The 13,576-nt window shown below is 45.7% G+C and overlaps 1 protein-coding gene across 2 annotated transcripts; it reads left to right on the top strand.

The window, feature by feature from the left end:
• Positions 1–2,925: 2,925 nt before the first annotated feature.
• Positions 2,926–13,000, top strand: KCNA1 (potassium voltage-gated channel subfamily A member 1). 2 transcript variants are annotated; one of them, XM_071418070.1, is made up of 3 exons: positions 2,926–3,461; positions 3,574–3,759; positions 4,495–13,000. In XM_071418070.1, the coding sequence occupies exon 3, from the start codon at positions 4,929–4,931 to the stop codon at positions 6,402–6,404; it is 1,476 nt and encodes a 491-aa protein (XP_071274171.1). In that variant the 5' UTR covers positions 2,926–3,461; positions 3,574–3,759; positions 4,495–4,928; the 3' UTR covers positions 6,405–13,000. The 2 variants fall into 2 exon arrangements, with proteins under 2 accessions (XP_071274171.1, XP_071274170.1); XM_071418069.1 differs by having other exon boundaries at positions 2,926–3,759.
• Positions 13,001–13,576: the final 576 nt, after the last annotated feature.

The following is a 13,576-nucleotide window of genomic DNA, read 5'->3' as shown; positions in this document are numbered from 1 at the left end:
CTGAAGGATATTAACAAGGCTCATAAATCAGTGTTAAAAGATTAAAAGCTTTTAAAGGATTCTTTGTTGCCTTCAAGGAAGAAAACCCAACTGTCAACACCACAAGCTCACCTTTGGTTCCATCTGTTGACTCTTTACATGTAATGGACCAGAATGATTGACAGACCCTCTGCACAGCAAATTGGGGCCATAACATCTCACTTTATCCTCTGCCCCCCAAGGTCATTAAATGAGATGTGTGGTGACACCTGCACAACCCATTGGTGGCATTAGGCAGCTCAAAATGGAGCTGTAATATTTCCAGGTTGGTTTCCAGGCTTAGATAGATTGGGATTACAGTGCCTGTGAGGATCCATAGTGTTCAAGCAACCAGGACATCCTTTGCCATTGGATTTCACAATGTTTTTTATCACACAAAATGTCTCTTTCAGGTGAAGAAATTTTGGGGGCCTCTCAAGACACTCACAGGAATAAGGCCATGCTCAGAAATCCACTGTGCTTCTGTATCCATTGATTTCAATCAGGATTTCCCAGGTTCCCTGGTGACAGTATTTAAAGACTGTTTCACTGTGTAAAGCCAATGCTCATTTTTTTAATCCTGTTGCAGATTCACATTCATTCAATACAATTTTTTTTGTAATCCTCACAACACACAAGGACTTTTAATCAACAACTCAATTCTTTCTTTCTAAAATGAAAAACAAAACAAAAAAAGAGAAAAATGCTGTTCTTTCTCATCACAACAGTACCACCAGACTTCCCACCACAAAAAGCTGCAAAGTTTTTTTGCAATTTTTAGTTTCCCTTTGAAAAAATTTTGTTCCTGAAGAGAACTTCTCAGTGTGGCTCTTTGGGGGGATGACCAGTTCAGCTGCTGCTGGCCATTTTCTGTAATGTAAAAGGTAGGAAACAGCAGCAGCCTGACTTTGAATCTGGCAGGAAGTTAGATTCTTCTTCCATTCCTCAACATTTAATTGAAGCTACTTAGCACTATAATGTGTAACATACGACCTTCTTGCAAGCCCTAGTTACACTGCTCATTAGTCTGTGTACTTTAACAAGATTTTATTGACCCTATGGCTATTAGCCCACTTAGAAACATCCCTCCTTTCCAGCATGACTTCTTGTCAGTAATGGTAGTTAGATTGCAAAGAGAAATTCCACAGTTCAAAGCTATTCAAAATGAGGAGGGGGGAGAGCAATATCCCAGTTTGTCCTTTAGCTGTAATGGAAAAACTAAGGTTGCTATCACTCCTCTTTTTTATTTCTGTGCCTGGTGTGCACATAGCTCCCAACGAGGATTAGGGTTCTGCTGTGCTAAGGCAGCTCTCAGAAACCAGCTGCCTAAGGAGCTGTGACAGGCAAAGGAAGCACTTTTAAGTCCTATTTTCCAGATGCAAAAGCAGAATGTATATCCTTGTCTGCAATCCTGCAGAAAGCCAAGGGCAGAGCAGCACCAAGAGCTCAGGCCTCTGCTTGTTAGATCTGCATTTTCAGCCCACTCCTGAGCACCCTTTGGGCTGGGATAGGGGGACAAAGCACTGCACCAGAGGCGGGGGAGCGCCCACTCACAGAGCTCCTTCTGCTCAGCAGCTCCAAGCGCACCGAATGCAGAGCTCCTGGAGTTCTCTGCAGCCTGCCATGTCACCCAGGCATGGAATTCACTGCCATCAGAGGATGTTGACTTGAAGGCTGTCACTGAGTTTCTCAAGGGGTTGAAAAACAGCCTGGTTTGTTTAGGTGATGGGACAGCCTTTCTTTTTTGGGGGGAGTTTAGTTTTTACAGGGTCCAGGAATGCAGGGTCCAGAGCTAGGTGCTGATGCTGAGCTGCTGAACTTCAGACAGAATTGTGTTTTATTTTTCACTGGAGGAAGACTATTCTTATTTAGTGTTTTGATTGTTTTACCCGGGAGTGGCAGAAACAGACATTTCTCTTGCTCACAACTTCACCAGAAGTTTCTCACAAAACTTTCAGCATATGTGATACTGGAAAAAAAGCCAAAACAAACCAAACAACAGCAAAACCCACCCTTGTACCAGGCTAGACAGGAAATCTGTTTGTTTCTTTGCACTTATGTTTCCATAGGGCTGGTGAATGCAGCATGCTAACTAGCTGTGATTGCAGCACTGCCAGGGGTAGAGGAATTAAGAATGGTTTTTGCTCTAGTGAAAAAATTAAAAATAAACCACAACATCATCAAAAAACCTCACCCCAAACAACAAAACATGGGCATAAATAAGGAGAAGGGAAGAAGAGACAGAAACCACCAGGGAGGTCAGGTGGTTAAGTATTTTTGGACTGCCAAGGTGGTGATCTTAAGTGAAGATAATGTATTATGCAGTGGAAAGCTAATGAGACCAGGTCTGTTAAACACGGACTTGGTGTTACTTAGCTCTGGAGTGCTTCAAATTACACAGGCACGGGTTGTATTTGATCACCGCTCCCGCCCTGACAAAGTGAGCAGCAGGCTTTTATATAATGTAAGTGATCATATACTGTGGGGAACAATCCTGTGCTGGCAGGGGAGGCCAGCTGATGACATAATGGGTCTTTTTCATCTCGAAGTTATGTGATTCATCAATTAAACGAATTCGGTGGGATAAAGCAGCATGAAAGGGCACTGTCCCTGCCTGACGATTAACCCTCCCAATTCCACCCATTCCGCTCGGGATTTAGCCTCCACCAATGTGTCCAGGAGGCTCCGGTTGCGCAGTCCCCTTCGGTACCGAGGCGGGCCGGGGGCCGGGGCCAGGGGGCTCCGGGCATTGCGGGCGCAGCCGCCGCCCTCCGGGACCGCAGCCGGGGTCCGTGCGGGATGTGCGGCCCCGCTCCGCCGCAGGTGCTGAGGGGGCACCAAGCGCTGTCCCGACGTCCCTCGGCGCGTGGGGAAGCGGCTGCTCGGCACACCTGTCCGGGCTGCCCGTGCCTCCCCTGCCGGCTGCCCGGGATCCTGCTGGCTCCCGCAGGCTCCCGCAGCCCCATCCCGCAGCCCCATCCCGGGGCCGCCCGCATTGCGTCGGGGGCGCGGCGTGCAGCGTGCGGGGGCGGCCGGCCTGGGGGCAGCGCGCATCCCTCCCTCCTCCGCCGGCTCCGGCCCCCGGCTCCCCCTCCCTCCCGATCCCCGAGCTGCACCAAACAGCTCTCAGGTTTCTGCTGATACTGCAGCGTCAAGAAATGGCTCGAGTTTGCTCCTCGCTCTTATGCATTCAGCTGCACTCTCGCTCCTGCCACACGCGTCCAGCTCCTGCCTCCTCCTGCCTCCGCCGCTGCTGCTGCCGGGACGAGCCAAGACCGACTCCGGGGATGCGGCTGCAGGGCTGCGGCGCTCTGACATCTCCTCCGCCGCCGCTGCTCAGCGCCCGGCTCCTTTTCCAGCTGTCCTAAGGCAAGAGAGCTGGAGAGGCAGCAGCTATATAGGACTCCTTGATTTTATTGACTAACTCAAGCCTTTTGGAAAAGGTACTTTGCACTCTTTCCACGCACACCCCCCACCCCCCACTGCGGTTCTCAGCAGAAACTAATTAAACCCACTAGCCCTTGTGCAGCCTAAGACAGTGTATGAATATTTCAGTGTCTCGCAGGCAGCCCTGTAAAGCGATCGCTGCGTTATAAAGAGGGGCGCAAGAGGAGGAGGAGGGTTAAGTTTGCCGCTGCGGTTTTTGTTTTGGTTTGGTTTTTTTTGGATGCTGCTGCAAGGCGACTTGACGCATTCCGACACTGGCTCCTACTCCTAAGCAGCGCGTCTCACCCGGAGCAGGTAAGGAAAAGCCCCTTCTCCGTGCCGATGTTACCCTCGATTTTGGACGGTTTGGGTCTGGGATGTCGACCTCCCTCCCCTTGTCTCTCTCTGTTACATTTAGCTGCTGCAAAGCAGGAGAGGAGATGCCTTGCCTCCCTCCCTCCTAATCCACTCCCCCCCTACAGTTGGTGTGATGAAGTTGTCAGTGCTCAGCTAAGTCTCCACAGCGGGGAGCGCGGTGCTCGGGAGCCTCCTTTGCAGGAGCTGACCCCGCTGAAGTTCCCCGGGAAGCCCTCCCGATGAGTTCGGGGCACCTTCCTGCCTTGGAGGCCCTGGTGCATGTCCAGGGATGTGTAGGAACACGTAAAACTCCACATGTACTGCTGTAGTGGGCAGAACGGGATGTTCCTGCTGATGTGAAAGCCAATCCATTGCGCCTGAGTGTGTGTGTGTATGTGGAGGGGCTTGGGGGCTGGTTTATTCTGTTTCTCTCTTCCCTGGCAGCCTCCATCCTGCAAGTGAGCTTTATGCCTTCAAAGCAGAGTGTTTCCATCCCTCTCTCCCTCCCCAGCACAAAAGAGGAGAGGACCAGGGCAGTGGTGGTGGTGGTGGGAGGGGGGAAGGAAGAGGCAGGTGATGGAAATTTGCTGAGTTGGCATTGCAAGGACTCGCCTCCCAGCCAGCCCGTGATTTATTTATTTATTTATTTTATGTGTATGTGCGTGTGCGTGTGTGTGTGTGTGTGTGTGGTAGCTTCGTGGCAGCAGCTGCAGCGATGGTCAAGCCGGCAAGAAAAGTGGACGGATCGAGTTAGAGCCTAAAGGAGACGGCTGGGGAGGGGAACCCCAGCCTGGGGGTACACTCCATAGACCTTCAGCCTCCCGGTGTGGGGGACAGGACCCCTCACCTTACCTGCCCTCTGCCCCCCCTAAAGGTACTTCTTCCCTCTTTCTTCACCCTCCCATCATCCCTGATGCCTCTCCCTTCATCCCGCCTCTCTTTTCCCCTTTTGGGTATTTCCATCCTTTAGGCTCCATTCCACCCCTTCCTCAAGCTCCCCAGCTCAACCCCCTCACCCCCCCCCCACCTTGAACCGCCCTGGGTCTATCTGTGCTTCTCCATCCTCCTCCTCCTCCCTTTCCCTCACTTTCTCCCCTGCCCCTTGGTCCCCTTTCCTCTGTGCCACCATGACCGTGATGGCTGGAGAGAACATGGATGAGACTTCTGCGCTACCTGGCCACCCCCAGGATAGCTACCAGCCCGCTGCCCACGACGACCACGAGTGCTGTGAGCGCGTGGTGATAAACATTGCGGGACTGCGCTTCGAGACACAGCTGAAGACTTTAGCCCAATTCCCCAACACACTGCTGGGCAACCCCAAGAAGCGCATGAGGTACTTTGACCCCTTGCGCAACGAGTACTTCTTTGACCGCAACCGGCCCAGCTTTGATGCCATCCTCTACTACTACCAGTCTGGGGGGCGGCTCCGCCGGCCTGTCAATGTCCCCCTGGACATGTTCTCTGAGGAGATAAAATTTTATGAGCTGGGCGAGGAGGCCATGGAGAAGTTCCGAGAAGATGAAGGATTCATTAAAGATGAGGAGAGACCCTTGCCGGAGGGGGAGTACCAGCGCCAAGTGTGGCTCCTCTTTGAGTACCCAGAGAGCTCTGGGCCGGCAAGGGTTATTGCCATAGTCTCTGTCATGGTCATCCTCATCTCCATAGTGATCTTCTGCCTAGAGACATTACCTGAGCTGAAGGAGGACAAGGAGTACACAGTGCATCGCACTGACAACACCACCCAGGTCTACAAATCCAACATCTTCACAGATCCCTTCTTTGTTGTGGAGACCCTATGCATCATCTGGTTCTCCTTTGAGCTGGTGGTGCGCTTCTTTGCTTGCCCTAGCAAGACTGATTTCTTCAAGAACATAATGAACTTCATTGACATTGTGGCCATCATCCCTTACTTCATCACCCTGGGCACTGAGATGGCTGAGCGGGAGGGGACTCAGAAAGGAGAGCAGGCCACCTCCTTGGCCATCCTGAGAGTCATCAGACTGGTAAGAGTCTTTCGAATCTTCAAACTCTCCCGGCACTCTAAGGGCCTCCAGATTTTGGGACAGACCCTCAAAGCAAGTATGAGAGAGCTAGGTTTACTAATCTTCTTCCTCTTCATTGGGGTGATTTTGTTCTCTAGTGCGGTATATTTTGCTGAGGCTGAAGAACCTGAGTCTCATTTCACAAGTATCCCTGATGCTTTCTGGTGGGCGGTGGTATCCATGACCACTGTGGGCTATGGTGACATGTACCCTGTGACAATTGGAGGCAAAATCGTAGGCTCCTTGTGTGCCATCGCTGGTGTGCTGACAATTGCCCTGCCTGTACCTGTCATCGTGTCCAACTTCAACTACTTCTACCACCGAGAAACAGAAGGGGAAGAACAGGCTCAGTTACTTCACGTTAGCTCCCCTAATTTAGCATCTGACAGTGATCTCAGTCGCCGCAGCTCCTCCACAATCAGCAAATCTGAGTACATGGAAATCGAAGAGGATATGAATAATAGCATAGACAATTTTAGAGAGGCTAATCTCAGAACTGGCAACTGCACTGTAGCCAACCAAAACTGCGTTAATAAAAGCAAGCTGCTGACTGATGTTTAAACAAACAAACAAAAAAACCCAAAACAAAATCCCCACTCACAGCTTGAAGACTTTAGTGACACAGTCACACTTTGTAGATGCTTTACTGATAGTCTTTGAATGCTTTATTTACCTCGTAAATGCATTGTTGCATTGCAAATCTTTGCTCTGCAATAAAGAAGCTTCCAGGATCCATGAAAGATAAAATTTTGTTTATTTTCAAAAAAAAAACCATTTTCCACCTGGCAAATTATAACCATTTGAACTAGTTTAGTTTTAAGCCGTTATGATGTAGACCTAAACATTTCCTCTCCTATCTCCTCTTTTTTTTTTTTTTTTTTACTTTTCTTTTATTTGGATAAAGCTATCTTAAACTAAGCAAGACAGTTTTTAGAGCTATTAAGCATATGCATGGATTCCAGTAAAAATATTCTGCAAAACTACACAGTTGCAAGACAGTGCATCAGATAATAACAGTACAAAAAGATCAGCCAAAACTTGTGGCAAGCATTTGCCACGGTGTTTATGAAGGAGTGCAAATTTTCCTTCCGCCCCCTCTGTGAAAGATTCCGTCCTTCCAACCTACAGATCCACACAGCACCTTATTAAAAAAACCTCTTTTGCTGTCCGTAGAAGAAATATCCTAAAAGGAGAATAACAAACAAAACTGAAGACAAAACATCTGCAATGCTGCTAAGTCCTCTCACATGCAGATGATAGAAACACACTTTGCCCCCGCTCCCCGTTTGGAACTGGATACAAAACTTTAAGCCCCTCTGTTGCAAGATAGCACAATGGAGTTTAATATAAGCATGTTTGAATTTGATACTATTTATTTTATGATCGCATGCTTGAAACGTTACCTCAGTCAATAGCGGATAAGCTTTCGTTTGAACTGAATCTTCTAAAAATAGGTCCTTTCTCTTATCTTTTTTCATTTCTTTTCTTTTTCTTTTTGATTTGCATTCACCAGAAGTGCACTCCTTAATTTATTAAATCGTTGACTAGTAATTTAAAGTACTGTATTTAAGTGCGTATGTTAGTCAAAGGGGAACAATAACTTTTGGAGATCAAAGCATGTTCAAATATTCAGCATTATGGCCTATTTGATTAAAGTGTAACTTGAATTAATTAGTGCATGAATTCAATGATAATAATAATAATAATAATAATGATGATGATGATGATGATGATGATAATAACAACTATAATGATAACAATAAAAACAAAAAAAAAGTGCTTGATAGACTGAGGGCCTGAATGAACTGATTAGAGAAACCTGATTGTTTCCTGCATTGCTCAGGGAAGTGTGTTGGCTTTTGTCCAGGTGTTGTCAGAAAGGAGCATATCCCATCCCTTAAAGGGAAAGCTATATGGAAAACTAACAAGTCAAGTTATATATAGCAACCTTTAAAAACCTAGTATCCTCTATAGATGAAAGGTGCAGATGCATGCTTTTTGGTGCATTCTCAGAATGTAAATGAAACTTATCTATTACATGCATCCGAATTGCAGCAGCTGGTTTCTTTTGCAGTCATCAGTTGAGACTTTTTTGTATCCCCCCCAAAACTCACTGAAGAGACCCAGCAGATTGATTGAGAGAGTTGCGCAGTGCCTTTATCTTACACCCCCCACAACTGCTGAAAGTGCCTCCAGGAACTGAGTGGATCAGAGACACTGAGGGAAAGGATGAGGAGTCAATCCTGTGTGTCAGGAGTGTCCTGTGCTGTCTACTGGTACAGCATGGAAAGGTTTAGGGATAGAAAGATCAAGTGTGAGTGAGAGGGATGCAGAAGAGGCAGGCAGAGATCACCGGTGCCCGTGGAATACTTTCCATCCCTAGCTAGGCTGATGCTGCCAGGCTCTGCATTAGCTTCTGCCAAATAACTCCTAGTTGTGTGCATGCAAAGCTTCAGATTTCCCCAGTTGTTCATAAAGGCATCACTGCCATCACTGTATCAGCCCTTCTTTTCCCTGAGGTGGCTCTTTGGCAGCTTGTCCCTGTAAGGCAGGGCGCAGGAGGAATGGGAGCCTGGGCATCACCCAGTCAGGCAACCAGACTGGAGGACTGTGCTCTTCTTTCCCTTAGGTTCCCCAGTAGGTAGATGGGAAAGGCTTTGCCGGGCTCTCCCTTCCCTGTCTGCTCCATCTTCTTTCAGATCTTAAATCCCATCACAGCCTTTGAACCATATTCTTCTTCCTGGTCTCTGATCTTGCTGTACTTCCATAATTTCCTGGTGAGGGAAGCAATGCTAGGAGAAGATATCTTCTGCAACATGCCAGCCTTGACTACTAGGCCCTGGAAGATCTGAACAAACATATAGGCACTAATCTCAATTTTTCAAATGGACAAAGTTGAGGATCTTCATTCTGCACTTAGCATGTGGCCAACTGCTGTTGAACACATCTCCTTCCATGGTGTACAGATCCTTTCCTCCCCTATCTTTCTGATATATGTATATATGTGTATAAATATATATATATACATGTATGTCTGCTCCTGTGTTTGTCACATACATATGCAGGCACATGTATATATAAAATAAAATCAAAGCACTTAAAAGCCAACCCTAACTCTGCAGTTACGCACAAGCTTGACCTGCCAGGTTTTCAGAAAGACTTGACTTCATTTCTCACTGTGTGACTTCTGTGAATCGTAGTGATGAGAAATATCAAGAACTGAAGGAGCTACAATTCCTGCAAGAAGTGCAAAGTATCAAATAAAGCAGGGTATTACATCATCTAGGTAGATGTTGTAAAGCTTCTTTCCTGTCCCCTGCTCACGCCCTTGCCCTTTGTACACCTCTCTCCCTGTTAAATGCCAGTGGTCCTGATATTCCCAAACTCTTGAATCACAGGATATGACTTCTGATATCAAAATGGACTTGAATGCTGCACTCAGCTTATAAAACCACCATCTGGCTAAACTAAACAGCAATAATCAATTCAGTGCTATGGGACCGATGATCAGAAGGATGCATTTGGGAGATGAGGCCTCACTTGGGTACCTTCTGCCCCAGCTGGGTGTGCACACCTTAATTTAATGTGCAGAGTGATGATCATTCTGCTTATGCACAGAGAAAAGTGCTTCATGCAGCGATTCTTTGTCAAGAGACTGGGACGGATCATAAGAACTCATGGTTTGGGGAGCCTGAATGTTGCTTTGTCCATTTATAGCTCACTGCAAAGGATCTCAACCCATATGGAGTACAGGAATTAATCTCATGTAGCATAGGCATGCGTTTTTGACAAGTTTGACACAAAAAAATAACAAAAACAAGGTTCTTACTCCCTTTACATGGGAGTGCTGAAATGTCTTTGTGGGCCTGAAGGTGCACTTAACAAACTGCCTGCTCTTATCAGCAAGCATCCCTTTTTTATTTCTTTATTTCTTTCTTTTCTTTATATATATATATATATATATATATTTTTTTTTTTTTTTTTTTTTTTTTTTTTTTTTCCTTTTGGCCCTTATGTTTCTTTTTGCTACACGTGGATTCTAAGGGGATTTTTATGTAACTGGAAGAGGACTGGAAATGAGCTGATGGCCAGTGTGGTGCTTCTCCGAAAGAATTCCATTGGTAGGGACCTCCTGGAAGTGATGTCCACGTTATGCTGGACAGGGAACCCAGTGGATATGGCAGTCTTTAGTTTGTTGAGGGGAAGAAAGCTTTCCCACCAGAAGTCATTCCCCACGCCCTCACCACCACCCACTGCTCCGTGCCTCTCTGTGCTTCTTAACTGGTCCTGTGCAGCTTTTCCTTCGTCCACTCAGGGAAAGGGGTGAGGGAATTTACCTGGCAAGGGCAAGGCAGCAGTGCACTGCAGTGCAGAGGCGGGAATGGAGCAGAGAGTCAGTGGGCAGGAATCCCATAGACTTGTATCCCTGCCAGAATTCCCCATCTGGTTCTACCATACTTAGCTCTAGAGCACTAGGGAGAGGCAGAGGGGCAAGGGTGAGAGTGAAAATGAAGGATTCTGTACCCTGTTCCTTCACAGAACCCAGGGCTTGCTGCAAGACTGCCGAGAGCTCAATTCTCTGTGTGGCAGCTCCAGCACAGGCCATGAACTGGATTTAGTCACCTTCATGAGGAAGTTAGGGTGCAGTTAGCCAGGTTGTGAGTTCACAGCATACTAGCAAACCCATGCAGATTCCCTGCATGGGGTATCCTAAGCCTTATCTCCACCGGAGACTTCAGGAAAGCTAATCCAAATTAATGAAAGGTGTGCATTTAAAGTAGATTTGTTAAACTGCTTTAAAGCCCAGCATGGACATTCTGTTGCAGTATTAAAGCAACCTTAATCTGATTTGGAGTCATTCTTTTTGAAAAGGAAGTAAAATCTGAATTGAGTTAAGGCTGCTTTAATTCTGAACACAATGGGGCTTAATGCAGTTTACCTCATCTGCCTCACAAGCCCATTCAAACAGATAAGCCTGTAGTAATCATTAGATGTACTGGAAGTGACCCCATTGTGCAGGGGGTGCCCATGTGCACCAAAACTCTTGGTACACGAGTGCTGCAGATTCACAGCCTGGCTTACTGAGGGGAAAACTAACACTTGATCCTGGTGCGGTTCTGGTGAGTCCCTCCTTTTGTTCCTGGTTTACACCACTGCTGCCTTTGAGGAAGCCAAAAACAATTGCGGCCCAAGGAAATTAATTTCCACTTTACAGAACTGCACAGGTGCTAGCCTGATGTACTGTTAGTCACATGGACTAGCACTTGTGAGACAGAATGAAGCACTGGAGACAGGACAAAATTCAGCCAAAGTCCTCTTGTTTGCAGCAGTGGTTTTTGCCCACGCAGAGATTTCAGAGATCAGACCCTTCTTAACAAATCAGCCGTGTGTCATTCATTATAGCTGCAGCTGCCCAAACTGACAACAGTAGCAGTGGCAACTTGTATTGACAGGGTTTTTCCGATACCAAGGGACAATTGTTTTCATTAGGCAGAAGTACAGGAAGTTAGTTTCTACTGTGAGAGAGCTGCAGCCCAAGTGGAACCTCAAAACCTGCTGATTTTAAGGAGCTGAGGGCGAGTTTCTCTTTTCCACAGTCCACACTTGAACAGTGCAGTTTCTTATACGTACATTTATTAAACAAAACACAACCAACACTAGGTCAGGAACATCAGAAATTTATTAGAAAAAGGTGGAAAGTTGTATTTTAGAACAAAATCTTCTGCCTACATATGCAATACATGGAGAGAATGTATTCCTTTCCAAATACTAGCTTGATAACTATTGCTTGAGGGGTGCCATTCTGGATTAATCTTTTCCCCTAACCTGAAGAAGAGGGAGGTACTGCAGCTTTTCCAGGAATGGTCTGATCCTGTAGGCTTCCAGCAGCCTGATGATAGTGATCCTCAGAGTAATTTCAGACTCACAGGGATGTAGAGTCAGCTCCAAGGTGTGATTTAGCCTCGGCAGCCACAGACCTGGACGGAACTGGAAAGCTGTCCTTGCAATTGCACAGCAGGGCAAGTTTGTCCCAGACCTGCCTCCTGCAAGTCTGGAACAGGCTCCTTTTCTGAGATTCTTTAATCAGGGACCTACACTTCAGTTTTGGTTGGACTTAATTCAGGCTGAGCTTCTTTTTTTGTTTTCTGTTCTGGCTTTACTTAATCAGGTGTAGGGAATTTCTTTTTCCTGAAATGCTTATCAAGTATTCTTAAAGGAGTCAGTATTTGTATCTGCAAAAAAAAAAAAAAAACTTCAGGGTGTTCTACAGTTTCACTCAGTACAGGTGAACTTGCCACCAGTGAGGTCAACAATTTATGCTGTCAAGGCATAGCATGCTTTGATATTTTCAAAGGAAATAAAATGAAACTGAGGTCTTAACTGAAATTTGTCTCAAGGTTTCTGTTAATATCTGTGTAATTCTGTATATTTCACCTGTTCACAGGCTCTAGCAAATGTCACTACAAGCTATATATTAAAAAAAATCATCATCCATTTCTAGTTTCTATAATAAAATGAAAACGTTGCATTCAGTTCCTTTAGGTGCATCAGTCTTTGATCCATGTTATTGTTTCAGTGACATTACTATAATGTAATTGGGATCAAATGTATATTTTACTTTTGTACAAAAGTAAAAATGATATTTTTATGACTAAATTCAGCAAACCCTTACCTATAACCTGGTATGATGAAATATTTTTTTTCCTTTCCTTTACATGTAAAACATTGTGGTTTTTGCAGTATGTCGGTTTGAAATGAATAACTAACACGGTCAATAGAACTGTAAATGGCCTCTCAGACATAGCTCTGACTTTAAAGATCAAATATTGCCAATGTGAAAGATATAAACTGAATAGTCTCCATATGAAAGTGCACCATCAGGGCAACAAACCATTTAAGCTGACACAGCTGTACTTATTTCCACCATTTACCAATTGCTTATACTTTGGGTGAAGTATGTACTTCATTGTCACATTACAGCTCATTTTACTTCCAAATAGTGAAATTGTTTGACTTACCATTTTTAGAACATCTGATGTTATGAGTTCTTGAACTATTTGAAATGCATAGTTTTCATCTATGCAATTTTACCTGCTTCTGTACTCGTTCATCTGTTCATACTTGGCATCAATTAAAGATAATTTTTAAGGATCTTACCCAGGTTTTAATCTGTCTGGTTATTTTCTGAGTCTGGTTTCTCTGCTGTCACTATTGGCCAGCTCTGTCTGAAATTAATGGTTGCTTTATTGATGGTTTTCCTATTGAGTGGTAGAAGAAATGGCAATGCAGTGAGTGGGAAATGTGGCTGTGGGCTTTGAGAGGCTTGTAAATGATTACTCAAGCTTTACAGAGCAATTAATCCAAAAGTTTGGTTTGTGCAGGCTTTGGACATAGCCCTGCATAATGTTCTGGGGCCAAACTGTGCTGCACTCAGTACTGAGACATCACTAAGTCCCACCAAAACTCATAATCACGTTAAACCTACTGGCCGTGAGCACTGACTGCACCCTCCAAAGGTTTGTGGGTATTAATTAACATTATAATCTGAGTGCAGACTTGTAACCAGGTTTCAAACCACTGTGGGACTGACCATGGGCTTTGGGTTGGGTTGGATGTCAGCAAATCCAAGTGAGTTGATGTTGTTTTCCATGGAAAATTGCTTGATCATGGCGTGTTTCATGCAGAGCGTGCCGGGAGAGCCACACATGCCATGTCCCAGTGTTGTGGTGTTC

Source organism: Agelaius tricolor, unplaced genomic scaffold (genome assembly GCF_023055355.1).
Source record: "Agelaius tricolor isolate 1412-34295 unplaced genomic scaffold, bAgeTri1.0.p SCAF_74, whole genome shotgun sequence".
NCBI classification, from domain to species: Eukaryota; Metazoa; Chordata; class Aves; order Passeriformes; family Icteridae; genus Agelaius; species Agelaius tricolor.
The sequence above is the reverse complement of the archived record's forward strand: the minus strand, read 5'-3'. Positions and strand labels throughout refer to the sequence as shown.

Coding starts and splice junctions, on each gene's coding strand:
- KCNA1 (XM_071418070.1), top strand. CDS start 4,929: ATGACCGTGATGGCTGGAGAGAACATGGATGAGACTTCTGCGCTACCT.